The sequence below is a fragment of the Sander vitreus genome, chromosome 23 (assembly GCF_031162955.1).
Source record: "Sander vitreus isolate 19-12246 chromosome 23, sanVit1, whole genome shotgun sequence".
Classification (NCBI taxonomy): Eukaryota; Metazoa; Chordata; class Actinopteri; order Perciformes; family Percidae; genus Sander; species Sander vitreus.
The window spans coordinates 12,168,998-12,195,963 of NC_135877.1; the positions used below are offsets into that span (position 1 = coordinate 12,168,998).

General features: G+C 40.7%; 1 protein-coding gene across 1 annotated transcript; it reads left to right on the top strand.

Annotated features, from left to right (window-relative positions):
• Positions 1 to 3,106: 3,106 nt before the first annotated feature.
• rassf8b (Ras association domain family member 8b) lies at positions 3,107 to 26,966 on the top strand. The gene is made up of 9 exons (XM_078243059.1): positions 3,107 to 3,410; positions 14,759 to 14,929; positions 18,360 to 18,710; positions 18,833 to 19,038; positions 20,270 to 20,473; positions 20,642 to 20,716; positions 21,443 to 21,565; positions 22,361 to 22,487; positions 23,071 to 26,966. Exons 2-9 carry the CDS (start codon positions 14,818 to 14,820, stop codon positions 23,184 to 23,186), a joined length of 1,314 nt encoding a protein of 437 aa, XP_078099185.1. The 5' UTR covers positions 3,107 to 3,410; positions 14,759 to 14,817; the 3' UTR covers positions 23,187 to 26,966.

Sequence of the window (26,966 nt, forward strand, 5' to 3'; positions counted from 1 at the left end):
TTGTTTATACATTGATGGAGAAATGTGTGTTAAGTTAGTAGTATGAGTAAGTTTAGCAGAGCGAAATATGGCTATGCTTTGACGTAGGGCTGGGAAACACAGCCAATATCCCGATATAGGTAATAATAACGATATATATTAGGATATAGCATGTTTTGTGGTAATTCAATAAATAAATAAAATAACCACATGGTAAAGCCTATTTTTGTATACTCCTTTGTGACTTTGCAAATGAAAAGTACTGAATATCTGTCATTTTATTACTAGAACGTTAGTGCAAAATTAGCATAACATGCAGGGATCAAAACGTTAAACGCTGAAATTATGTAAATATAGTTGTTACGCAGTTCAGCCGCTGGTTTTTCAACATGATAGAAACGATATAGAAAAATATAAACGATAGACATTTTAATATCATTTTGACAATATATATCGTCATTATGTTCAGCCCTAAACTGACGTTATTAGGTCATTTAGCAAAATGTTATAGGCATTACTTTATTTGTGATGTGGTTTAAAATCTTCCCAGTTTGGATCATTAAAAAAGTACTGTTTGTGTTCCTTTTTAGGCTTACGTCTTTTACTCTTCATTCTAAATGGCTCAGATATTAGCAAGCTAACGTTAAATGTGTCTGTTAATTAAGTTAGCAACGCAACAGTTACACCTGGCAGTCAGAGTTTAATAAAACTAATCTTTATGTAAGAACTAACTTGTGTGGTGCGACCAGTTTTAATTCAGTAACACATAAATCTCTACTTTGAGCACCTTATAACTACACTAAGTTTAAACTTCAGAAGAGCTGGTCCAACTGCAAACCCACACAGGTGTTTTCACTTGTCCTGGCTGATTAGACCTCTGCTCAGGTTTGATGCTTGGTGGAGTTGTGCAAGGAATCTTAGGAACGTCTGATGAGGCAAAGTGACACCTGTCAAAGGACCTTAATGACTTTTGCTTTTCTAACTCAGATGTAACCGTATATACATTACAAAAATGTCAATCCCCATGCTTTAACTTTCTGCGCTGAATAACCAACCTTTGTTTTTAAATCATGACTACACTCTATAAGCAAAAGCCTGACTATAGCGCACATTAAGTTTGAAGATGGGGCTTTAAATCTTGAAAGCATCTGTCAAACGTTGTCACCACTGCCTGCAGGAGAACATCAATGACATATGGCTTGATTGTCACAACAGCAGAACCATACGCTGAGGATGAATTGCAGATATATAGACCTACAACACTGGAGTGAATGAGTGCTATTAAAATTAAAGCTGGCTTGAAGCAGAACTATATCGTGGGTTTTTATCAAATTTATGAATCATGTAAAGACATTTGGCGACAAAATGGGTTTGCCAGAAACGGCTTAATTGAGCGTCAAAGAACAGATTAAACACTAGATGCAGCAAATATTGTGTGCAAGTGTCCTCAAAAGAAAATGCTACTTTTTCAGATTGAACAGTCCTGCGTCATATCTGCACTGAAATTTACAGTAAACTGGAAAGCTGAAGGACATCTGAGATTGTGCCTGATCAGCACAACAGGCCGCTGTCATGATTAATGCTGTGAGACATGAAGACACAAGTGTTGACTGGAATTTAAATAAGGACAAACACACCCACACAAAGAAACACAATAAGACACTTTTTTTTTAGTTTTCTTACATGCTGCTGCTGTGAAATTATAACAGAAGTGAATTTGAAGTGTTTTGGTGCAAGACAATATGTCTGGGCTGCATAATGACCACTAAGAAGTAAAGCTTATTGGCTGTTGCCATAGAGACCTAAATAGCAACACAACATGAAATGTAAGGAAAATGGAATATAAACATTTTGCTGGAATTACACATTTCTTTGAGAAGGAAATAAATCAATCTCCATTCAAACAGTTTCATGAATTAACTTCTTAAATTCAATCCAACGCATGTTGTGCAGCTACACAGAAGTGCATTTAAGTGGAGAGCCCAAAGCTTCCAATTATCTAGCTGTATCTTTGGTGATGTGTGTGAAATGATGCATCCAGCTGCTAGCATACCAACATGCAATATTTCGCACTATAATATGGTTTTGCATCTGCTTTTTCTAAATCTAAAAAAACTTAAGGAGATAATCAAGATTAAAGAAGGTAAATGTCTGCAGAGCATGCAGAGTAGCCTAGAAGACTCTATTATATCACTTAAATATGGTTTTATTCCAGTAAAACACTGCGTAAACGTGATCTCTATGGAAGAGAGACACTATCAAAGAGACGTTTAAAGTCCTCCATTAAAAAATGTGTTTTGCTTATTGTTACTTTGATGCTTGATCTACACTGTGCAGAATCGTGTGTGTGTGTGTGTGTGTGTGTGTGTGCGTGCGCGCACGCACATTGACCTGCTGAAGAGGGAAAGTTTCTGTGTGCTCACCTTGGAGCTGTGAACGTGAGAACAGGATTCTGTGACATCACAACTAGTTTGGAGCCAATCACTGTTCAGTATACAACTTCCCTAGTCCAACGTGGAAACAAAGCATCCAGTGCACATATAGACTTTTCAGTGAAGTGGAAGACAGTCCAGAAGCTAAAGTTAGGAAATGAATATGCATATCTGAACATTAAATTCTGGATTTTGTAATACGGGAGAATGAGTATGTAATCAGATATTTCCATGTCTTCAAACATGAGGGGTTTTAATTAATATAACCCAAGAGAATAAAATAATAAAAACAAAAGCTTTTATTGAAAACCAAGCCACACTGTCAAAAATAGAACTGCACAAACCCTAAAGAAATAAAAACAAATCAAATAGGCCTATAGGCTACATGTTATTGGAGGGTGACATTGTAAACAGTAGGCCTACAAATATATACCATGATTAACTATGTGAAAAACTCTTTCATGAACTGATTTGTCTTTGTGGCCCTGAAAACGCTACTTTTCATCTGAACACATAAGTGTCTTGATACATCGCTGCCTTTTTGCTTCCCGGATCAAACCCCTCCAGCTTCAACAGTGACTGCAAACTGCATCAGAAAGCTGAGTGGATCTCGATGTCCATTTGCGTCGCCAGTGCGTTGCAGCTTTAACCGGTCCATCATGCCTTGCGGTGTCCCAGTTCAGTACCGATGCAATTTACAACAAGCTCTGTGGTCCTCCCTCACTGATGATCAGAGCAGAAAGCAAACAGGCAGAGCGGCAGATGTTGAGAGCCCCATGTCGGATGTCCAATGACCGGACGGACGCATGTTTACATTCACAAAGGCGAGGATGTGCCCACAGATCTGATGCAGCGCGGATAAACAGAATCTCCCGCATGTAACCCGCATAACATGCAGCGGAAAGTACCGGATTTGAACCCGGAGAGAAATACTGAGGCTACCGCACAACAGGAGAGTTTCAAATGCTCTGACACACAGTGATCGACTGCTGAAAACAGGTATGTTGTTGGGTTTTACACAGGGCTGAATGCATTCACTATCTGCTGTGGCTCGAATGCGTCAGTCAAGCCAACATTTTAAAATCTGCTGCTATTAAAACAAGAATCGTAGGCTATTAAATTACCTCAATTATATAGCCTAATTTTATACTGAAGATCCTTTTTGTCATAGTAGCCTATATTTGGAAGACAGAAAAACAAACTAGAGAAGAAAGAACTAGCACACCCTGGTCAGCTGTAGTTGCATAACTTTATTTTCGCAAGAGTGTGTTTATTCATGTTTTTCTCCTTATGCTCCCTTTTTAAATACTACACTAATGTGGCGGACTATTTTTATGACTTACTTTTACCTCATATTTCACACAAGAATACATCCTTAAATGGAGTGATACTGGTGTTCCACATAGTAACATACCTGATCCGTGAGCCAGCAGGAAATGAGTGAGTGAGTGGTCAGTGTGTGAGTGGTTCTGCTGAGCCCTGCAAATGATAAATCTCTTAATAGAGTTGGGCAATAAGCGCTCACTCAGCAGTGGCTTTAATCGGAGTCCCTTCAACTGAGTCATCCAGCTACAGTAAGAGAGTAGAAAGTCCTTGAAGCACAGGTGTGATTGAAGCAAGGGCAAAACTCCTTCACAGGCACTGTGTTTGTAGTAGGAATACTCTGCAATACAACAACAATAGAACATAAAAGGTCTTTTGATATGTTACTTGACCTACATTTGTACAACAAAATGTGGCTTCTGCAAACTAAGTATTTCTTCTGACATACAATATTCCTTTTTTTTGAATAACTTAATAAGCCATTCTTTTGTTTTTGTAGATGAGGAATAACTTTAGAATCCTGCCCCTGCCCAATACATCTTTGTTTAGTCTCAAATAGTTTAGTTCAAAATAAAAATAATGTGCTTTGACTACACAACAATGCTGCATAACTACAGCAAATAAATATTACTTTTATTATCAGTGTAATCTGCCAGTTATTTTAATCTTTTGCTCCAAAAAATGTAAATAATAAAAAACAGAAACATGCCTGTCAAAATGTCTGAAAGCCCAAGGTGCTGTCTTCAAATAGTTTGTTTTGCCCTACTAAAAATGTCTAAGCCCAAATAGATTCTGCAGCAAATCCTCACAAATTAATTGAATGATTAATTGCTTATCAAAACGTTGCCTGTTAATTTGTTAATGTCCTTTTTTAAAGCTGAGCATCAAAGCTGCATTTACACAGCCCTCGCTGGTGTCTGCTTTTCTTACCTCAGTCATATTCATAATCAAAATGATTCATTTCACAATGCATAGCTATCTAGATGAGTAAACATGTCATTTCATGGAGTCGATATTTGCCTGAATGTCAGACGTGTGTTACTAAAGCAGAAAACTCTAATTTCACAGACTTCACAGTGTAAATCCAGCCCAGACTGCCCCTCCCACCACCTCCATGTCAGCTAAGGTCCGAGTCTTACAGGGTTAAATGCTTATTGTCTCCACCAAGCTGATTAGTTTTAACGTTTGAGACAATGTGGCAGTTTGGTAACCAAACTTCAATATGGGGATCATTCAGGTCTTCTGGAAATATAATCAATACAATGCTGAGTGGGATTTTGGATGTTTTTTTTTCCATATGTCTTCGGCAGTTCACCAACTTAATTCCACACATGATGGTGGAAATTTTGATACTGGTCCACTGCCATTTAAGATGTTTTCAGTAGTTTGGATTAAAATGTTCCATCCAACAGTAATGTATATTTGGTTTTTGGGTACCTTGCAATATCTATTTTGTATTTAGATAGATTCTCTTCTGAGACTTTTGAGTATTTCTATATGGGAGAGGAGAGTGATGTGTTCTCTTGTTGGGATGGGAAATGACTGACGAAATGGAAAAGTGTTTTTCTGTTACCTGTCTTATATAATCAAAACAAACACATTGTTCAAAAAAAAATGTTCCATCCATGTAAAACTCCACTGCTTGTTTGTTCACAGGAACATCTTAGATTGTATCTCACAGAATAGATGGTTGGCAGTTCCTGAATTGAAAGCAGTTCTGTCTGATTACTCCCTGAATCTTTTCACTCAGCTTATTCCAGCATTTTTGTTTTTAACCTGCAGCCATCTCCCTCTCCTCAGCTTACAAAGTTGACGTGCCGCAAATCTCTAAAAGGCGTCTCCATTGAGCAGCACACAACTGCATCTAGCAGAGCACTCATGGAGAGAATGAAGCAGAGGTCGTACATTGAAAAGAAAATGGGAGGTTGTAAGGTGTCGGTTTGGATCCAATTTCCCATTTGAATAATTTTAATATCTTTATCACCCCTCAAAAGAAAACACCACATAAAATATTAAATGAAGTAAACTGTTTACACAATTCAGTAACATGAGCTATTTAAATTAGCTGTATACATGGTTAAATGTAATTAGCTCTTACCAGTGTATTGCTGTGTGTACTTTGTCCACAGCAATCCCACCAATCTGTCCCAGATAGATAATAAATGCTGTAAACATAGTTGCTCGAAGATTGTTGTTGTTTCCCCCAAGCAAAGAGATTTTGAGAACAGCAACAGACAGAGAATGGAAGGTGAGGGATGCCAGGCTTTATCCTGGAAATGTACTTCCGTTTATCCAGAATAAGGATGGACTAACAGTGTATATAGTGGGAACAGTGAACAGAAACAGGAAAGCTGCTGTATGATTTGAAGCTGTATGCCAATTCAAAATTAAATCACAAAGTCATGAGCATATTACTGCGAGCGCCGCTGGGCCCCCACCATACTCATGGTGTCATTTTGTCTGAGGATACGGGTCCAATCCTAATTGAATTAGCTTTTCTATATTTAAAATTGACTTGAGCTTTCTTGTGGTTCGGCTCTATGGATGGCAATGTGGCTTGTCCACCACTTTAGTCCAGACTGAAATATCTTAACTACTGAAAGTTTTGCCATGACATTTTGTACGTTTTTTCTTGCACCATCATCAAGTCAAACTTTGACAACATTTGGTCCAATACTTTGGTTTATGGGGAGCTTCCGCTGTACTTTGTGTTTGGTGGCTTTAAGCAAATCTTAGCATGCCGACACGCTAAACTAAAATGTTGAACATGGTAAATATTGTACCTGTTTAAACGTTAGCATATTTAGCACGCTAATGTTAGCATTTAGCTCAAAGCACGACTAAGTAAAGCCGTATAGAGCTGCTGGCATTACTGTGGACTTGTATTCATCAATTTGCTTTAGCTAAAACATCCAGGGGTTTATATTCACGTTGTCTATATCAGGATTGTTCCGGGGCTGCCAGAGGTTCTGGTCGGATGTCCCTCATTTTTGGCCAGATGTCCCTCCCCTTCCGCTTTCTTTGTGTTGGCATTATTAACTCGATTCAGGAAACATCCCCTGAAGTAGAACCGACAATCAAATTATATTTATCTTTCTTTTGAGTAAAATTCTCATCACACACTCGACAGCCATTTGAATTCCAGAGCTCGCCTCCCTACGTGCACACGTCCCTTCCCGTGGCTATTTTGCAGAGGCACCGTACCTGCGTCCGGCGCCTGGCACCGCCCAAGATGATTGTGATTGGTTGAAAGAAATGCCAATAAACCAAAGCATGTTTTTCTCCTATCCCAGAATGTAGTGTGGACTACCCAGACCTTCCTTCACAGCGCTGTGGAGGAAGGTCTGGAATTGTGAGACTAATATTCACGGTATAGGAAAAAAGTTCTCTAAGAGAGGCTTTGTAATAAATGAGGTGTGTGTTTTATTGACTTAAAGTATAGCCCTGTAGGCTACAGCCAGAGATGAATTTCTCCTTTTGGAGGTCAACTAAACTGTATGATGGCTCCAGTTGAAACTCTGTTGTTAATCACCACCAGCAGACCAACTCTGAGACGTTCCAGCAACACCCCACTTACTCCCAAGTTTGAAAAGCCCTGCTGCAGTACACACCTCCACTTTTTATCGTAGCCCACTTTCGGAGGAAACAAAAGAGGAAGTGACAGGGAAGCATGGGTTGCTTCTTAATTGTTAGTGATTGTTTGGTCTACTTTCCCAGACCGTGCCCTCCAATCAATCCAGTCATCTGTATAAGGCCTCTGACAAAGCCAGAGCTGTGTCACCATGGTGAGGGATTGTTTGCATTCAGTCATGCCGCTATAGCCATGTGTGCGCACACACACACACACACACACACACACACACACACACACACACACACACACACACACACACACACACACACACACACACACACACACACACAGCAGCATGCTCTTTTGTCTATGCACCACTTGTTTCAGTGGACCCCCTCTTGCTGCTTCAACCTCCTTGTTGCTTTAAAATCTGGCCCCTGATTTCATCATCGTCTGTTGTTGAACTGCTCATTACTGCTGCTGCTTTAAAATGTCACGTCTTTATGATACAGAGTCACTAAAATCACCTTTTCATATGTATTGCTTGTATGTAAGAATAGTTTGACTAGGAAGTCTGCTATGATATCTGTACTAATAAAACTGTGCTATCAGTACAAAAATATGTACTTTCTGTATGTACACCTAATTACAACTTAATAGTGTCTCAAAATAGCTGAAATAAAAGAGTATTTTTGTATATTTAAAATTTCAATAATTATCATTAATACATTAACCCTTCATTGTTGGCACACTTCAAGTACATTGTTCATACAGGAGTTCTAATGGAATTATCGATGAATTAACTGCAATTTATTTTAGTTTTTACAAAGGTTTTCCATTAATAATGATTTATATTTTCAAAGTGACACTAGTGCAATTGAAATCTACAATAATGTTTCGCATTGGGCTTGTGCTATTGGAATGCACATGTGCAGGTTTAATTGGATTTCTTTTAGTCAAAAATCATAATTTTAAGGCAATCAATGACGACATTATTCTGTTATGTTTGTTGTTGGTAGGCTGCTTGGAGAAGTAAGACAGGGTCAGGGGGTGATCAGACTTAATCAGTGAGTTTGTTAAAGTGTAATTAGGTGATTGAGTGAGGGAGCACTGGGCTGAAGCAAGGCAGGATATGAACTCTTTGGTGGGCATTTTGCATTTAAACCCAGACTGGTAGTTATTGTGACATTAAAAAACTTTTTTTGTTTTTTACATTTTTCAGTCTTAATATGCTCATCTCTGGGATATTGAAAGGGGCTTTTAAGTGGTATTTTTGTGTTTATCCGTCTTGTGAATCACTATCCGTGTTAGTGGAAATCCATAAAAGAAACACACTGGGTCCCCTCCCTAGCTCTGCCTTCTTGTGGCATCCTGAGAATGAAACTTCAGGGGAGGCAGACTGAAGTCATGACTAAGTTTAGCTCAACGGTTTATAGCCAAGATGACACAGTCTTCTTCATGTCTGAAACCACATAACTGCAGCAAAAGTTGTCCAAAACCACAAATATCAACCTCAAAAAACACACAGCTTTTGGAAGCTTTATAAACATAATTCTACCTGTAGTAACTCTGTCTGTAGTAGGGTGAACTTTACTGTCCTTGATCCTCTGTGAATGGATGACTACGTGATGGATTCAGTATGCAGTTGGAATGTGAAGCATTGAGTCTGTGTGTTTATTAAACTGTGACTAATGGAAAAGGAAATTCTAACTGCTATGGCACCTTTCACACAGGTTCTGAGGTTACTCGCTGTGAAGAGTTGTAGCTCAGTCTGACACTAAATATGGAAAGTATACAATTTACAAGGAAGCTGAACCGAAATAGAACCACACATGTTTGCAGCATACTAATTTGTGTACACTCACCATGTAGCATGTATGATTTATTTATTCACACTCTGGCAGCAGGGGCTTCAAAGTGATGGTAATTTAGATCAAAGACATAACCAGCGAGAAAGTATGGAAATAGAATGATGAAAATTCAGAACAATAGCAGCAACGGCTGTGAAAAGAGGCACAGAGGTGGCTGAGGGGCGGCGAGCCTCTTAGTGATTTCAAGTGTTGGAAGTTATTAGCGGGATAAAGAAAATCGAAGCTCGTTTCCACAAGGAAAACAGACTGCAGTGGTGATGCTGTTGTGCAGAGAATGCAATTAGTTTGACGTTGACCTTATATGCTCCCAGGTCACAGCTTCTAAATGTGTACTTCAGCTCAGCGGTACAAGATTTAGATTCCCAGTGAAGTCAGCCATTGAATGGTTATGAAAAGGTTGTTTCAACATCTAGGATCAAAGAATATAACCTATAGGCCTGCTCAGTTTGACTAAAGAACATCTGCTTCTGCACAGCTGCCTGCTCCTATGGCGCTGCACGCTGCTTCTCATACCTACCAGCATATGTTGTGATATTTGTGTCAGAGGACTAGTGGGAGCATGCAAATCGAGAAATTAAATTCGAACAAAAGAACAACACAAAGATGTGTTAGTGAGATCAGATTTGACCTAATATTTTCTACATTTTATAATCATGTTTGATATTTTAGCGTGTCTGCACTCGTAGCTCAGAAGTGTCTCCAAGGATCTGAATAATCTTTTAATTAAATACAACTGTTACCTTGGTGGAAAAGGTGACTTGTAGACCTGAAAAGACACTCCAAGAAGTCCTTATGTCACACCCTGCCAGACCCAGTCTCTTATTTTACCATTTTTATAATAATAACATAATAATGCCTATATTTTTCACCTTTTCATTTATGAGTATTTGCATATCAAAGTATGTCGTTATTGACTCACTTGGACATGAATGAAGTGAAAACAAATTTGCTGCAGCTTATTTTGCTCTCTGTTTGGATGGTTCATGATGATTGTATCACAGAGGAGTGAATGACTTTAGAACGATTTTTCATATAGATGTGCACATCACGTGTGTGTCCGTGTGTGTGTGTGTGTGTGTGTATGTGTGTGTGTGGGAGTGAGCAGATTTACAAGCTTGTGTCAACACCGGCTCTTCCTCCTGGTGTGATTTCGATATCCCCCGTCATTGAATAAACATCGCATCTCAACTTTTCAATTGCAGCTGTGGCAGTTTTAAAGGCGTCATCACATCTTCTGTTAGGATACTGTGTGTTGCGAAACCATGTCACGGAGCTTTTGTTAAGCTGACCGCAAATTCAATGCAACAATATTGTTTCGAAAAACTCTTCCAAGTCCAACTTTTCCAATGAACAATGCGTCCAGATTAGAAAGGGTTTCACTCAATTGACCTCTTGCTGAGAGGATCATCTTACAGTAAGTATGACATGTTTCCTGCTCTGATTTCCTGTCTGAACCATGACCAAATGAATATTGTTTTTTTTTGTCATCCTGAAAGTGTTTGCATGCTTTTTTGTGGCAACCTCAAACCTTCTTCTTTGCTTTGTTTATCCATTTGATTCACCTTCATTCCCCCTTTTTTCTTTAATTTCTCCCCTTTTGTCCCCAATTCAGTTGCGCTGTATTCATGGGTATAGTGTAATTTACAGTGCTGTAACAGGCATCTGGGTTCAGATATATCCTGCACTATCTGTCAATACGATTACAAATCATCCCGTTCCCTACCAAAGGCAGGTCTTGCCCTTACCAGATGCTTTTAGTGCAGAGGAGTATGCAATGTAATACAGTCAGAAAAGGCCTCGAGGGGGACTAGTAGTTAAATTGCAGGAGGGATGGGAGTCTCACTCCAGCTGTGAAGATGGAAGGCGCCTAAATTGTGAAGGGAGGAGTCCAGCGATATGGTCGTCAAGGATCAGAGCCGAGCTGATGGCCCAGTCTGGAAAAAGGAGGGCTGCTGCCCAGTAGGGTTGCAATAGTCGGAGCATTAGGTAGCAGCTCCTTCACTGCTCTGTTGCGCTGGCCCTGCTGTCGTGGCCTTGCCAGGTTCATAATGACTGCCTCGCTGCTGAGGTGCTTGTGTCAGCAGTTTGAAATGGCTTTCGTTCAGCGTGTATGCGACCGCTGTGAGCTTTCCTGCACCAACACCAGCAGGTGAAAAATATATTGGATGAGGCCTGTTAGACAGTCACAATCACTGCACCAAGTGTGTTTTCGCAGGAATTCATCAGCAGCCTTACAGGGAACTGCTTCAGAAGAACAAGTGTTGTAACTTGTTGTGAGAGTTGCGTTTAAAGCACAACCAAGTGTGTTGTCTAGTGTCATGTCATTGTAAGTCATTCTGGGAAATGTAGGAAGTGACAAATTGAAAACTTGAGGCTGAGGCGATAAAGGGCAGGGATATAGACCTTTAGCACAATCATATTGTGACAAAATTCTGTTGGCCAAATTGATGATTTCAAGTAAACAAAATTTGTTATTAAACCTGCAATGTTTTGGCCACTTGGGGGGCAGCGCTGTAAACACACCATTGACATGTTATCACCTTATAAAGTTAATATGTTAGCAGTTGCAGTGCAGCTTTAAGGTTTTTGTTTTACAAGTGTGAAGAGTTTTGTCTGAAATGTAACTGTTAATTGCACCAGACGGTTTAGAACCAAGATGTCCCAACTCAGTAATTTCCTGTATTTGTGTCACGTTGGTTTCGCCACTTCCAAGCCTAGACTAGCCAAGACTAGCAGCAGGTCCTGAGTGTATTGATTCCAATGGGAGAAGTGAACATGAACACAGATTATGTTGATATACTGATTATTTACAACTAACAATCTAGCCTGGAAATCCAGACCCAAATCCGAAAGATTAAGCGTCTGGCAAAGAGTAATGAAAATGGCCCAAATCGAGAGGCGGCACCAAGCATGCATTTGAAAATCTCACTGCACGCAATTGGATAACACTACGACCAATCACAACAGTACACGGGGTGACGTATCCAGAGCAAGGGGGTAAGTTTTGCTTCAGAGCTCGAACCTCCTATGGCGCCATTTTGATGCTACAAAGCGATCACCCGACGTTAGCATTCCATTGACTGCCATTCATTTTGACGTCACTTTAACAGCGAATAACTTTACATCTGAAGCGTTTAAAGACTTTATTTGTCCATTGTTTATTTCTAAAGAAACACAACAATGTATAAAAGGCTCCATTACCTTGTACCTCACGTTATGGCTCCGTAGTAGACGTTTTTGTAAAAATAGGCTAACGATTGTGTCATAACCACGCGACTTACTGTCGCATAGTAGAGGAATTACTGTATAGTACAGGAGAAGCTCGCAGGCAGTTTCGACTTACATTAGCTGTTTAAGTTTAATTACTAATGTTAACTAGTATTTTAGTTAGCAGTAATTAGCCTGTGTCCATGTTATCTCCTTACATATACCTACGCTCTCCGTCTCTGTAAGATTGGGAATGATTGAGATTTGTCTTGGCACAGCTACCAGAAGACTTACAACTTTCAGACAGGTTGCTCACGTCACATTTACGTTGTCTCTCTCAGTTGGAGGCTGCGCAGTAACGCTCAGCGCTCACCGGAAAAGTGCTTTTAATGGCCTTCACTGGTCTCCGTCCATTCTTATATACTGTCTGTGATCCAGAGCCCCATACGCTTAGCTACCAGCGGAGCTAACTGGTAGATTAAATCAGTTTAGCTCGCCTCTGGCCCGCCTATATCAGATACACCTATGTGATTGCTGCAGTTTGGCGACAAGTGCATAGTTTAACGTACAATATGTAACTTTCTGCCGCTAGGGGTCTCTCAACCAAAACAATGGATTGTAAACACAGACGTTTGACGTTGGGAAGTTGCGTGGAATTATGGGAGTTTTAATTGCTAAACACTATCGTCGATTAGAATGCATCTGTACATGGACGAGTTTACCCATTCAAGTTTATTCACGTTACGTTTAGTAACGTTCATTCATGCCATGCTAATAAAATAGCTGCAGTTTCCCCAACATAATTACGTTTTTCTTGATTCAATCTGTATTTGTAGCTAGCTGACCAGTTAGCTAGTGAGCCAGGGCTAACGTTAGCAGGTTTTAGCTGCTGGCTAATGATTAGCCAGCAGCTAAAACCACACTATCACATGCCCATGTCTCCTTTTGGATTTTACTGGGCGGACGGGGTTTGTTGTTGAGGCTGAGAGATGGGTGTGGGTGGGGATTGCAGGGGAAATCTCCAGGACGGCGAGCATGTTCGATTGCCGTTGTCAGCAGCAGGAGAACATCTCCCAGCTGCCCGATCTCCCCCTTCACTTTTCTGTAATCTTGACTATTCGTTTTGGTGCTTAACCCACATTTTGTCGGGTTAATTAAATTAGTTTCGGCAGGGAGGAGATTTTTGGTACAGACACCGGTAGCTAACATTATGGATGGCCAATGTTGTGACTAGGATGCCTGGGTCTGCTATTCTCTGTTTCCCGACGCTTCATTAAACTGCCGTTAGCGTCGTAAGCACCGGCTGGGGCTAACGGTAACGAGCTATTGCTACATATCCCGGCTGTGTTGTCAGCTATCATCCTGAATGAAGTCTCTTTGTGCCGGGGGAGTGAGGCAGGCAGACCAGAGTGTGCTAGCTGGCTAAATTAGCATTAGATTAATCGTCTATCTGTGCAGCTAACGTTAACGTTACTGGTGAACTTATTCGTGGGTTAGCACAGTGCTGCTTTTATCCATGGTCAAAACAATCATACTACTAATAACTTTATGAGCGTATTGAACGATGTTGTAACCCTATAATGTTATCCACCAAGCGTTAGCTATCATTAACGTTAGCTACTTGTCAACCAGCACATACATTGTAATAACATTAAGCTGGATTAATATTGATATGTATCAATAAATAAGGTTTCTGCTGTATTACTGTGTTGCAAAGTGGCATGTAATTAATCACAAAATGATGCCTTTTGGCAGAAAAAGCAGTGTTACCCCTATTTGTGTTTTGACGGAAGTTACGAGTAGCTAGATGGTGAAAGGTTATATGACGCCACTGATGGGCGACTAAGTGAAACGTGACGTGTCTGAAAATAAAATAACAGATTTCTCTGGGTTTGCCATTTGGTGGAAACATTTGGGATACTAACAAAAATATATATATAACATAAGTATGGTCGTTTTTAGACATTTCATAGCATCAAAGTTACATATTGTACCTTTAATGAGCATCATTACTGAATGCCAGAGTGACTCGCTAAGCAAATTCAAATTGTGCTCTTGCGAGAAATCTGAATTCCCAGGGTACTAACAATCGCAAACAACACATAACTTATTTCCGTAATGCTAATAGGGCTATTAGCTGTGTAAATGTATATAATGTTAGCAATAGAAAATATAAATACATGATGCAAATATAACTTCTCATCCATCCACATGACGTTCACTACACTTACAAACGAGACCACGCTCACTTAGGAGACAGGAAGTGTGTACCGTTTCATAACTTTTGGGGCAGCATGTAATGTGTGTAATATCTTTAGTTATAGAGAATCTTTGATTGCACTAAACACTATTTTCTTTTTTTCCTTTCTAAGGATGGACAGTTAAACATTATTAGTACCCCCTTGTGGTGTGGAGGAATGAGGGCCTCTGGATGAAGGCCATGGAGCTGAAAGTGTGGGTGGATGGAGTGCAGCGCATCGTGTGCGGGGTCACGGAGTTCACCACATGCCAGGAAGTAGTCATTGCTTTGGCACAAGCCATTGGTAAGCTTAAAACTACTTACTACAACAATATGAGAAACAGTCATCTTTCGTGTTCACAGGAGGTAGAAAAATATTCAATCTAAGAGGAATATGAGCAGTAGATGTGAATTATTATTTGGTTATATGATGGGGGTTTGACAGCCCATTATAGATACAAAACTAATAACATGACAAAGACCACTAACAAGAATAGTGGATTTAACACCGTAAGATGAAATCCTCTCCATATGGCTCCTATGCTTAAAAACCTAAACTAAAGTGGTGAGAATGATATTTAGTCCCAAATAAATTCCTATGGGGATATTCTGCTATGTGGGTTGTGTCCGATATTGGCCAGGCAGGTTGTCAGATATACTGGAGATGATAAATTGCAGTAAAATGAAAAGTGGCTAGAGGGCACAAAGGGATTTTCACCATAAACAGGCTGCACAAAACGAGATGAGTCATGCTGCAGACTTTGCTTTACTTACGTGCTGTAATTGCAGAGGAATAAGTTGACACTCCTCTGTTACACATTGACTGGGTTGTATTGTGCATATACTGTAGCTGGGAATCCAATACCATATACATATGATTTCATCAAATTGAAAGATGTGTACTGTTTTTAAAATGGACAGATTTCTACAGGGATTTCTCACAATTCTCGCATAGATAGATTTTTCTCAGAGTTAAAACATGTGTGTCTTTTATGGTGACACTGTAGCAGGAGTTATGGCGTTTACTGTCCTTTGTGTTCTCTGTTCCTTTTGTCCAGGCCAGAGCACTTTGATGTGAATGGCTGTAGTAATGAATGTGCCTCGTTTACAAGGAGCCTTACTGTGTAAGGTGGGGGTGAGGGTGCAATGGGCAGTGTTTTACTGTTATCTATATGTGCACAGACAAGAACAAACACACACACACACACACACACACACACACACACACACACACACACACACACACACACACACAGAGAGAGCAGTGAACCATTGAATGTAGCCCTTACTGCCAACACAATTACTGTTTGTTAAGTTGAATTTTCCCACTGTTAGGTTCTTTCACTAAACATGCTGGTAAAGTTCTTTGAAACTACCAATGCTGCACAAGCGTGGGAAATTTTTGAAAGAGTTTAATGTAGCTGTTCTGTCTTTGTGTGCTTACAGTAACTTCTTGTCATGGTGCACTCTCTGTGATAACATACACAAATAGTATTAAATAAAATGGTAGTCATTAAATGATGCATGTTACTTCACAGGCCATAAATATGGGTGTCATCAGCATAACAATGAAAGTGATTCATGTGTCCAAGGGGCCAAGAATAGATCCTTGGGAAACACCACAGGTCGGAGGGACCCTTCAAGGAGAGAGCAATACCAACCACAACAGAGAAAGTTTTATTGAACAAGTGTGAGCTGCATCAGTCTAAAGGTAGTTACACACCAACCAGACGGCCGACCGTCGGCAGAAAAGACAGTCAGACTGATCAGTTGGGTCCCCGAGGTCCAAAACGTGCCTCGGAACACACCGAAGAGACACCGACTTGAGCATACGCTCTGCACGAAGCGTAATATGTCTCCATAGCAGCAGACGGCACTGCTCTGTATTGTTTCCCAGAAAATGAAAACCGGCAGCTGATTGGACGAACGCGTCACGTGGTACTTTTTTCTCAGGAAATTCACAGCCAGACTGTCATGGCGGCTTGTTCAGAATACGATCTCCATCCATCCATCCATCTTCATCCGCTTATCCGGGGTCGGGTCGCGGGGGTAGCAGCTCCAGCAGGGGACCCCAAACTTCCCTTTCCCGGGCCACATTAACCAGCTCCGACTGGGGGATCCCGAGGCGTTCCCAGGCCAGGTTAGAGATATAATCCCTCCACCTAGTCCTGGGTCTTCCCCGAGGCCTCCTCCCAGCTGGACGTGCCTGGAACACCTCCCTAGGGAGGCGCCCAGGGGGCATCCTTACCAGATGCCCGAACCACCTCAACTGGCTCCTTTCGACGCAAAGGAGCAGCGGCTCTACTCCGAGCTCCTCACGGATAACTGAGCTTCTCACCCTATCTCTAAGGGAGACGCCAGCTACCCTCCTGAGGAAACCCATTTCGGCCGCTTGTACCCTGGATCTTGTTCTTTCGGTCATGACCCAGCCTTCATGACCATAGGTGAGGGTAGGAACAAAAACTGACCGGTAGATTGAGAGCTTTGCCTTCTGGCTCAGCTCTCTTTTCGTCACAACGGTGCGATAAATTACGGAATACGATCTCATATTGTACTAAAATAGTTCACCAAAACGTGTTTCTGAAAACATTTTAAGCGAGAAATAGGCCATGCAGTTGCTGAATCTGTCTTCATTTCAGATCGACAAAGGTTAGTTTAAAAGATTTTCGTCAGATTTTGAGAGGCTCATCCGCTCGTCATTTCCGGGTGAGTCCCGACTGCCCTGTCTCCGACTGAACATGTCGGGTCGGCCCAAATGAAGGCCGAAGGCTCCTCCAACGGACGACGGCACTGAACACACCGAACAAACTCGAGTCACCGACCTCGCCAGACGGTCCGACGGCCGATAATCGGCTCTGTGTGTCACCACCTTAAGGCATCATCCCTGTTGAAACCAGGGGTCGATGCATAGACTGTATAAGTGAAGCCGAAACATCTAGATCGCCCCCTGGTGGCTGGCTGCAGTATAGCACATAAATCCCGCCCCTTCCATGTTAGCGGATGGGACCTGGGCCAAACTAAATAATCTGAAGTACACATCAAATACATTTTTCTCAAAGATGGTTTCTGTCATTTTAGGTTGTTCAAGTGTTCATTTTTCTGATAATTTTGATTTTTATTAGTTATTTGATGCTATAAAAACAGGGTGAAACATCATGATTGATAGCTATGATTGACTCGCAATTGGTCAGGCGGGTTTATAGGCGGGACTTTGATACCGCTTATCCACTGCCTGATCACTACTCCGCAGACTCTGGCTCTAAAATTACAAGATGGCAGCGCCTGTATCTGGGATATTTTGGCTCCACTTTTTATACAGTTGGAGGAAATGGAGATGTGTCGTCCATCTTTATATACTGTACAATCTATGGTTGAAACCCATTTTATAAGCAATAATCAAAAGCAAAGCGGAAATAAATTGTATTTAAAATTTTAAATTGACAAAAACAACCCTACAGCTGTCATCATGTTTTGATTAAAATTATGCTAAATCCTGATCGGTGCATGGAAGTTTATGACACTACCTGTTTCCAAACTCAGCCCCGCCCACTTCAAAACAGGGACTGAGAAAAAAAGGAAATGCAGAAAATCTCTCATGAATTATTCAAACGATTTTATAAGATTATTTTGTGTTCACGTAGGACTCCACTCATAGTGAGAACCTGATTGAGAAAATATGTTATCATGGCTCGTAATTAAGCACCACATGCAAACATTTTCTTGTTTTGTCCCAGGACGTACCGGCAGGTATACTTTGATCGAGAAATGGCGTGAGACAGAACGTCACCTGGCTCCACATGAAAACCCTGTAGTGTCCCTTAACAAGTGGGGTCAGTATGCCAGCGATGTCCAGCTCATCCTCCAACGCACCGGCCCGTCTGTTAGCGAGCGGCCCACTTTTGACGTGCAGGCTCGCGTCCCAGAGCGTGGCTTCTACCGCCAGAGTCTGCCACCTCTGGCCAAGCTCCGCCCGTCAGGGACAGACCGCTCGCTTAAACGAAGGGAACCCAAACGCAAGTCTCTGACCTTCACTGGAGGGGCTAAGGGTCTGCGGGAAATATTTGGGAAAAGCAGAGATGCTGAAGGTAGTGTGTGTTTTTAGTTTGGTCAGTATATCCAACTTACTGTTGTCAGTGTTATTAGTTGTTTACATACTGTCATCCAATCCCCATCCTTTCATCTCCCACCAACCCGTTCATCCATCTAGCCAAACAGCCCCAGCAGCGGGGTGTGAGTTTGAACCTGAGCAGAGTTGGAGGTGTTGGAGTAACTTCTGTACCTGGAAGTCCAGCCAGAGAGCTGAGCCGGCTGGTGCAGCTGCAGAGAGACAAACTCCAGGCCCTGGAGAGCCGTCTGCTGGGCTGTGAGGCCGAGCTGCAAGACTGGGACGAGGCCACCGGCATGGCTGATGAGGTGAGTAAAGCCACAGCTGCCAGTGCTGTTACTTACAGGAAGATTATGTGTGCAGATCCATAACACCTGCATTTTCCTGCGTTCCTGCGTAGCTCAGCAGGCGGAGCTGGGCTACACGCCAAGTCCTATTCACAATTAATAGCAGTTTATCACTGTCCCAACTCACACAGTCTGTGTGTGTGAACAGTGTTGGGAAGGATACTTTCAAAACGTATTCCGTTACAGAGTACAGAATACATGCCCAAAAATGTAATTTGTAACGTATTCCATTACGTTACTCAATCTGAGTAACGTATTCTGAATACTTGGATTACTTCCACATTGAATTGCATTTTATAAGTAGGAATGTGGCCATCACATACAGCTTACTAAACTATTCTGGTGTGTTCTTCTGTTCCAACTGGCTGAATGTGTACCTAAACAAGCAGATCGATTTTTGTATTTGTAGTCCCGAACTGCATACTACAAAAATCTAACCGCAGTCTAAGCTACCATGAGCTAATTTTAGCTAACGTTAGCTAGCATGTCAAACGGGGCTAGTCTTTCAACGGCTCTGGGGCTAGTAAATCAGCATGTAGGAGAATGTAAAGTCGCACGTCAACTATAAAATAGCAAGGTGACCAGTAAAACTACAGCAGACGACTACCCTTGGCTAAAAATAACTTACTTTAAGATGCTTCTTCAGGTTGGAGGTGGAGTAATTTGGACGCTGAAAGGAAGTTGGTTGCTGGCAAGCAGAAGTTGCACTGCAGTGCACAGTTATATTTCGTTCTCCCTTCTCTTTCTTTAATGTGAAATGCTGTTTGAATTTCCAAGATAGAAACGCATTCCTGCCCTGGCTCTGTTGTGCCAGTTCCGGCTTCATCTCTACCTCTATCAGTGATCAGATTTTTCGTTTTCATATTGGGCCTTCTGGGAAATGCATGGAGTTGCGAGAGTGAATAAACCCGTGAAACAGAGAAGTATCGTCATGTAATCCATTGATTTCAATAATGTAACTGTATTCTAAATAACAACTATTTAAATTGTAACTGTAACGGAATACAGTTACTCATAATTTGTATTCGGAATACGTAACGCCGGTACATGTATTCCGTTACTCCCCAACACTGTGTGTGAATGGCCTGTTACATTCCTGCATCATCTTTTATTCCTTTTACCAATGTTTTTTTTAATACATATTTTACATTGGGGCTGGAGTTTTCAAGTTTAATCTTTTTTCTCTTACCAGGGAGAAAACTTGGAGGGGGAGCTGCTACTTTTAGAGCAGCAGGTGAGGAGGAATGATGCAGAGATGGAGGAGGAGGAATTCTGGCAGAACGAGCTGCAGATCGAACACGAGAGCGAGCGTCAACTGCGGCAACAGCTAGTGGAGCTGCAGGGCCGGGTACGCGACAGCGAGGCCAAGCTTTCAGAGTACCTGGCACACATACAGGTGAGCTCGGCATCATAGAGAAGCTACCTGGTTCCACTGGATGGTGTCTAATTGGATCTGGAACAGCATGAAAACTTGGAATTGAAAAGTGGAATTACTTTGGTTTTCTATGAAGACTATTTTCATGCCAGTTTTTCCATATTATTTATTATCTGTCATGTTCTGCAGAGCATGGAGGGAGGCCTGGAGCAGGAGCGGCTGCAGCAGCAGGCCGAGCTCAACCAGAAGGTCAATGACGAAGAGGTAACAACCGGTCTAAAACGCACACAACAGCAAGCAAACAGAGGAACATAGTCATTCAAGTCCTTTTTTTATGACCCCTTAGCTAAAAGAGAGATGGAGTAGGGACCCCCTATTTTATATAATTTAGTTGCATATTAAACTGGGTCAGATGGACGAAAATGTATAGATATTTATGTATTATTTATACATCATGTTTAGATGTTAAACATACATGCGGAAGTCACAGTGAATCCTTAAGCTTAACTGTATCTTTGGATGGCTACCATAGTGGCTACCTTACCTATAGTAAGCCCTATCATTAAAGTTGTGTAAATTTAAATGTTTTTGTCTTTATGAATAGGTCAATTCATCTTTGCTAATAATATGTTGGATTAATATTAATGTATGTTTTATATGTAGACATACTTTAATTTTTGGAAGAAAAATAAACTTAAAAAAAAATATCAAACAACAATCAATATTGGAGACCCTCCTGCAGTAACTCTGAGGACCCCCTAGGGGTCGCGGACCCCCTGTTGAAGATCTCTGACCTATGTTATTCTTCACATAGATGAATACAACTCATAACGCTGCTTTGTTTTTCACAGCGAAGGAACTCAAATTCTGAAGTTCTAAACACATTGAAGCATGAAAGAGCCCTCCTACATCTTTACTATAAGGATGAGTTACTTTTGCCTATTTCTGCTAAAAAGTTGAGCTTCCTCTCTTCACTTCCACTCATTTCAGGTGCAAGACCAGCTGGAGAAAGTGAGGGCCGAGCTTGAAATGCAGAGCCAACACACAGCGCGACTAGAAAGCAGCTGCAGGGCGTTGGAACGCTCGCTAGGCCATTCCAGCAAGAGATTACAGGTCAGTTCAGATTTGACTGTTGAGTATTTTTTATTTTGTTTTTTAACACCAAAGCCTCAAAACTGTCAGGAATTTAAAGCAGCCTTGGCCATTCAAAATATGTGCCAGAGGATGTTGAATTTTTTTTATTTTAGAAAATATTTAAAAAAAAAGCTCTTCAAAAGTTGCAGTGTGTGGAACTTCTGCACACAGGTGGAGCCGTAGAAATCTAAGCTCATTAAGTTGTGGGCAGTGAAGCGAAGTTTAATCTTTGGCCTCCAGCGATGTGCAGGGGATCCTTGGCTCTGTGCATCCCTGTATGAAGCAAAGTGCCCTATGTACAGGCGAGGTCCAGTAGGCTGTGGGAAGCATGAGGTAATGAGAAGGGGAAGGGAGGGAGGGTATTTTAACATTCTTCGCCTGATTAGAGAGGGGCCTGAATAAGTACACAATCCCTCGCCTGTAGTTGCATAACCATCTCGGAGCTAGCTCTTCTCTTTCGCTGTCTCAACTGGGTTATGACTTCTGCAGTTATCCTGAGTGTGATCCCTTATTGATTTTCACGTATGAAATCTGACTCGGTCACAATGCAAATATGTAAATGTAGTCATGTGAAGGTAGAAAAAGGATCCAAATTAGGTGGAGCAGCTGAATTAATTAATGTTATCAGTATTATCAGACCAATTTCCGTGGGGATTTCTCTGTATTTTTGTAAATAGTCCTCATTTGTGCTCACACAATGCACATTGAGCGATTATTTATCAGCCTTGGCAAACACCTAATTTAGCTGTCATGGTGGTTTTTTTTCCATCACAGGAGAAGGAACAGGAGCTGGAGCAGCTGACAAAAGAGCTACGGCAGGTCAACCTGCAGCAGTTCATTCAGCAGACTGGTACCAAGGTCACCGTGCTGCCTGCTCAACCTACAGGAGAAAACAACAACGGCACGTACACACACACACACACACACACACACACACACACACACACACACACACACACACACACACACACACACACACACACACACACACACAGCAACAGAGCCTCCATGATTTGCCACATTACCATCACCATGTCAAAAAGTTTAGTCAAAATGAGGTTAGCTATGAAACTGAAGTGCTTTACTTGCAGCATTGTCTTCACATGTGTGTGTACACAATGCCACCTTGTGGTCATCCTGAGAATGACACATTAGACTGTAGACTTGAGCTGCTGTGCCATAACAGCTTAAGTCTGTAACCCCATTACATGGACCAAATCACGAGCAGCCCTGAAATGCTGCTAGACTTTCACAGCTGTCAAAAGGAAAATCCCTGTTTTCTTTCTTAAAAGAAAAATCCCCCCCGTCAACTGTTTTGTATTATCAAATGCATAACATTTGCACATAGTTACTGAAAAGGATTACCAGTAAGCTTAGTAGCTAGTAGATCCTACATCATTGTCCTAGATTACAAGAATGTTGTGTCAGATTGTTAAATTAAATTTTATCCCTTTTTTTTGTTTTTGTTTTGTTGCTTGTTACAGATGTGGACTCTGGCTCTCTGAAACGACTTGGCTCTTCTCGGCTCTTACCCAGCAACCTTCGCACTCTTCAAAGCACCGTGTCCTCCAGCCTCAACCCTGAAGGCATCTACGTTTGACTCCTTAAACTGTGCGGGAGACATTATTTTAATAGAGTCAGCCTGATGTTAGTAGGGCTATTCATATGACTGGAAGGCCCCAATAATTGACTCCCCAAACTGCTGAAATGCTCTTGAGCAAGGCACTGAAAGAAAGTGTGGAGGATGTTGGCAAAGCCATTACAGGGAGGATGAGTGGGATATCACAAAGAACCAGTTCTTGCATCTGTTTTGCATCTTTCCTGCTCTGCCTCCTCTTTCATCAGGACTGGGACTCACACTGATGTCATTATCCATTTGCAAACTAACATTTTATCTGTTAGTACTCCAGTGGGTGAGCAGTCTACTGAAATTCTAATTTTCTCAGAATAAAAACAAACAAACTTCAAGCCAGCAGATGTATTTCTGCCAAACAGTGCAGATAAACTTTATTTTTATGTTGTAAGTCATGAACTGGAGGATGCAAAGTTTGGACACATCGGACATGTAAACATAATCCCTGCACGAGCATGCACAAACACTGACACCATACCTGTGCTATAACCATAGCCATATCTGATTGCCTTACTCTGGTGTTTTAAAACCAGACGTCAATAATGTTCAAACCGAACTCAAGGTAGCTACTGAACTATGCGCCATATAAATTTGAACATACATACATACATAAACATACTTCATCACTACAACTACAACAATTCAGGTGATAGTCTAGGCAACTGATGTCAGTTTAACTCAGATTTAGTGGCTCAATCCTTTTCTTTCACATAAATTTGAATCTTATTTTATTGTTTTTAACCTGGAATACATTTGCTTCATATTTCCTGTGTTTGACAAAAATGAAAAAAATGTTTGCCTATCATATAACGTAAATAATAAAGAGGAGAAAATAGATGGTGTAACCTCATCAACTATCGGACATTTTTGGTGAAATAGTTTGGCTCTAGGTTCATTTTTATGTCATATCTGGTGCAGAGCCATTAATCTCATCTTTGTTTCACTTTGATCACTTTCTCCAAAAGCTCTGAAATGTGAAAGGAGTGATGAGTGGTGAGAGAGGCCTTTGTGCCTGCAGTGTAAATACATCTTGGAAATACATCATGCCCCATCTCACCACCGGGTGGCGACAAAACATATATTATTCAGATGGGTGAAAGTTAACTGTGTTAAAGCTACTCCAGATCTGATGTTATCTGTCTATATTCATTTTCACGGGTCAGACATGACTATGCATATTGTTTTTGTTACAAAGCCTCAGCACTTTCAGTGTATAATCTGAGGTGCCACTTAGATCGTTTGACGTGTTTCACTGTGTTCATCAAGCAGGGACACACTTCTAAAAACAGTATTACCATCTGATTTTTAATGAACTAAAGATGTCTCATATGAACCAAAGCTAGTGTGAAAAACTACAATATTTAGATGAATGAACTTTTTTATAAACATGCAACTTATGCCCGTGAAGTATACCAACTTGAGTCAAATAGTAGTCGTGTTTTCAGTTTTAATGGTTTGCTGTTATTCTAATTCCACAAAAGTCTGGTTGTTTGCATTTACGTATTTCTAGCTGATTTCTCGCTGGGTTTCTGGGATGAAATGGATGCAAACTGTGTGGAAATGTATGGGCTCAAATAAGGGTCAATACGCTTTTGAACTTGAAATCTGTTGAAGTCTGTGGTTGTATGTAAAACCTGTGAAAAAACTCAGAAAATTGTGACTTTGTAGAAAAGACTTGCAGTTGTGAGAATGTCTAAATAATATGTTTGGACAAATTATATATCAGCACTACATGCACACAAATGCATTTTGGCCCTGCTTTGGGCTGCAAGAACGGGACTAAAATTCATACTTATAACTTAAATGTATGCATGCATGTGTAACTTAACACAGTCGCACACAGTGTGGGAGCACTGAGCTTCACACACTTTTCTGATTTGAATCTGTACCCAAATGTTCACAAAAGCAGTTCTCTTGTTTTAGCGTTTGTGCAACCTCACCTTTCAATGGAGAAAAGTAACTAAGTACATGTACTCATGTATTGTTCTTACATGCAAAATAATGAACAAACATTATCATGTATTATTATTGATTAAACTACCCAGCGCTATATATGAAGTAATAAAAAATGAGCTCCACTTTTACCAGCTGCAACATTAAAGTGATGTGTAGATTAATGCATCAGTATTTATATTCCATTTAGTTACACCGTATGCTGAAATGGGCCATATACGGAGTACTTTTCCATTGGTACATAAGTATATTTTGATGCTTATTCTTACTGTACTTTGGCAATACTGCGGTAATTCAAAATCACAGTTAGTGTACACATTCTTATTCTGGTCTTTTTCAACATCTACAAATCTTTTTGCTACCCTTTTACAAACTTTAATTTCACATGCAGTTTTTTTTTCACAGGTTTAAAGAACCACAGGCTTTGAAATCATTTCACTAGCTCAATATCTTATTGACCCACGTTTGAGCCCAGAAGAAGAAGCTCGTATTTGTGCTGTGAGTGTATGATAACAGTGAATTTCTCCCTCCGGTGTGAAGGATCTTCGTTGTGTGATCTGCTTTGCAAATGTAACCGGAGGAATTTACATCACTACAAACTATTCTCAGAAGTTGTTCAGTGACATAAGTTGTTTTTCTTCCTCCCTCAGTATGCAGTATTATCGTCATGGCAACAACTTCAGCTGTGACACAGAGACCCGCTAACAGAAAAAAATCATAGCTCTCGTTGAATAAAAGTCTCGAATAATGGCATGCCTTACTGGGAAAAAATGTAAATAGTGTCTACATATCACATCAGTCTACGGACTATTTTTAAAGTAGATTGAAGTCTGAAATGTGCAGAGTGCTAGAGAGGTTAGCTTTTAATGCCGCCCTTCAATAGGCAGCTCTGTGTGCATGCAATAATGTGTGATTGGTTTATTTGGATTTCCAATTAGTAGCTAACAAGGAGGCAACAATTCATCTGAGAATAAGTTTACTTTTGGTTTGTTGTGTCCCTTCTTGCCTTGTTGACATTTACACTGGTGGAGATTCAAGCTTTGGTAAAGAGCAAACAGCTCAGTGTGTACTAGCATAAAAATGGCAAAAACCTGCACATTATATTCTTGCCTTTTCATTTACAGTAATTCTGGCAAAGACATTATCTCATGGATGTAAAAGAGATGTGTTGCATTTTAACAAGCCAATAAGTTTACAGACATTTCCAACGATTCTCTTGTGCCATCAATGGTGCTTTTCAATAAAAGAGCATATACAAATAAGAAGATGGAGCCATTATGGAGACAGCCATCAAGGGGTTTCGAAAGCTAATGTAGAAACGCTGCAGCTTAGGGATATTTCAAGACACAGAATAACCCAGACAAGAATGGGCAGAAAGTAATTATGGATGAATGCCGTTCATGACGTCTCGAGCCATTTGACAAGTTCAATTGTGTATTTGCTCTCATGGGGCTTGAGCAGCTTTTTGACAGTTTTAACATGTAGCATTGGCTCTTAGATACAACACGTCAAATGTAACTAAGTAATGATTTGGTTGTGAGAGAGATGTAGCTTTATTTGAAAAGTAAAGTGTTTCGGTTGACTCATGATTCATGTTTAAGCTAGATGAACTGTGCTTGGCTAACGTCACTGATTCGCATAAACGCAACATTTAGACTAATTATTGTATAGTAAAAATGTTATGAGTTGGTATTGTTTATCACATTTTCTTTTTGGGGTCTTCATTTAGCCACAAATGTTTGAAAGACATGAAAATAACATTCAAGACTAATGTAAAATATATAAATAAATTAA

Bases quoted from the DNA above. Each gene is read 5' to 3' on its own strand.
- rassf8b (XM_078243059.1), top strand. From the start codon at position 14,818: ATGAAGGCCATGGAGCTGAAAGTGTGGGTGGATGGAGTGCAGCGCATC. The intron at 20,474-20,641 runs GTGAGCTCGGCA...CATGTTCTGCAG, and splicing joins AGTACCTGGCACACATACAG to AGCATGGAGGGAGGCCTGGA. The intron at 20,717-21,442 runs GTAACAACCGGT...CACTCATTTCAG, and splicing joins AGAAGGTCAATGACGAAGAG to GTGCAAGACCAGCTGGAGAA.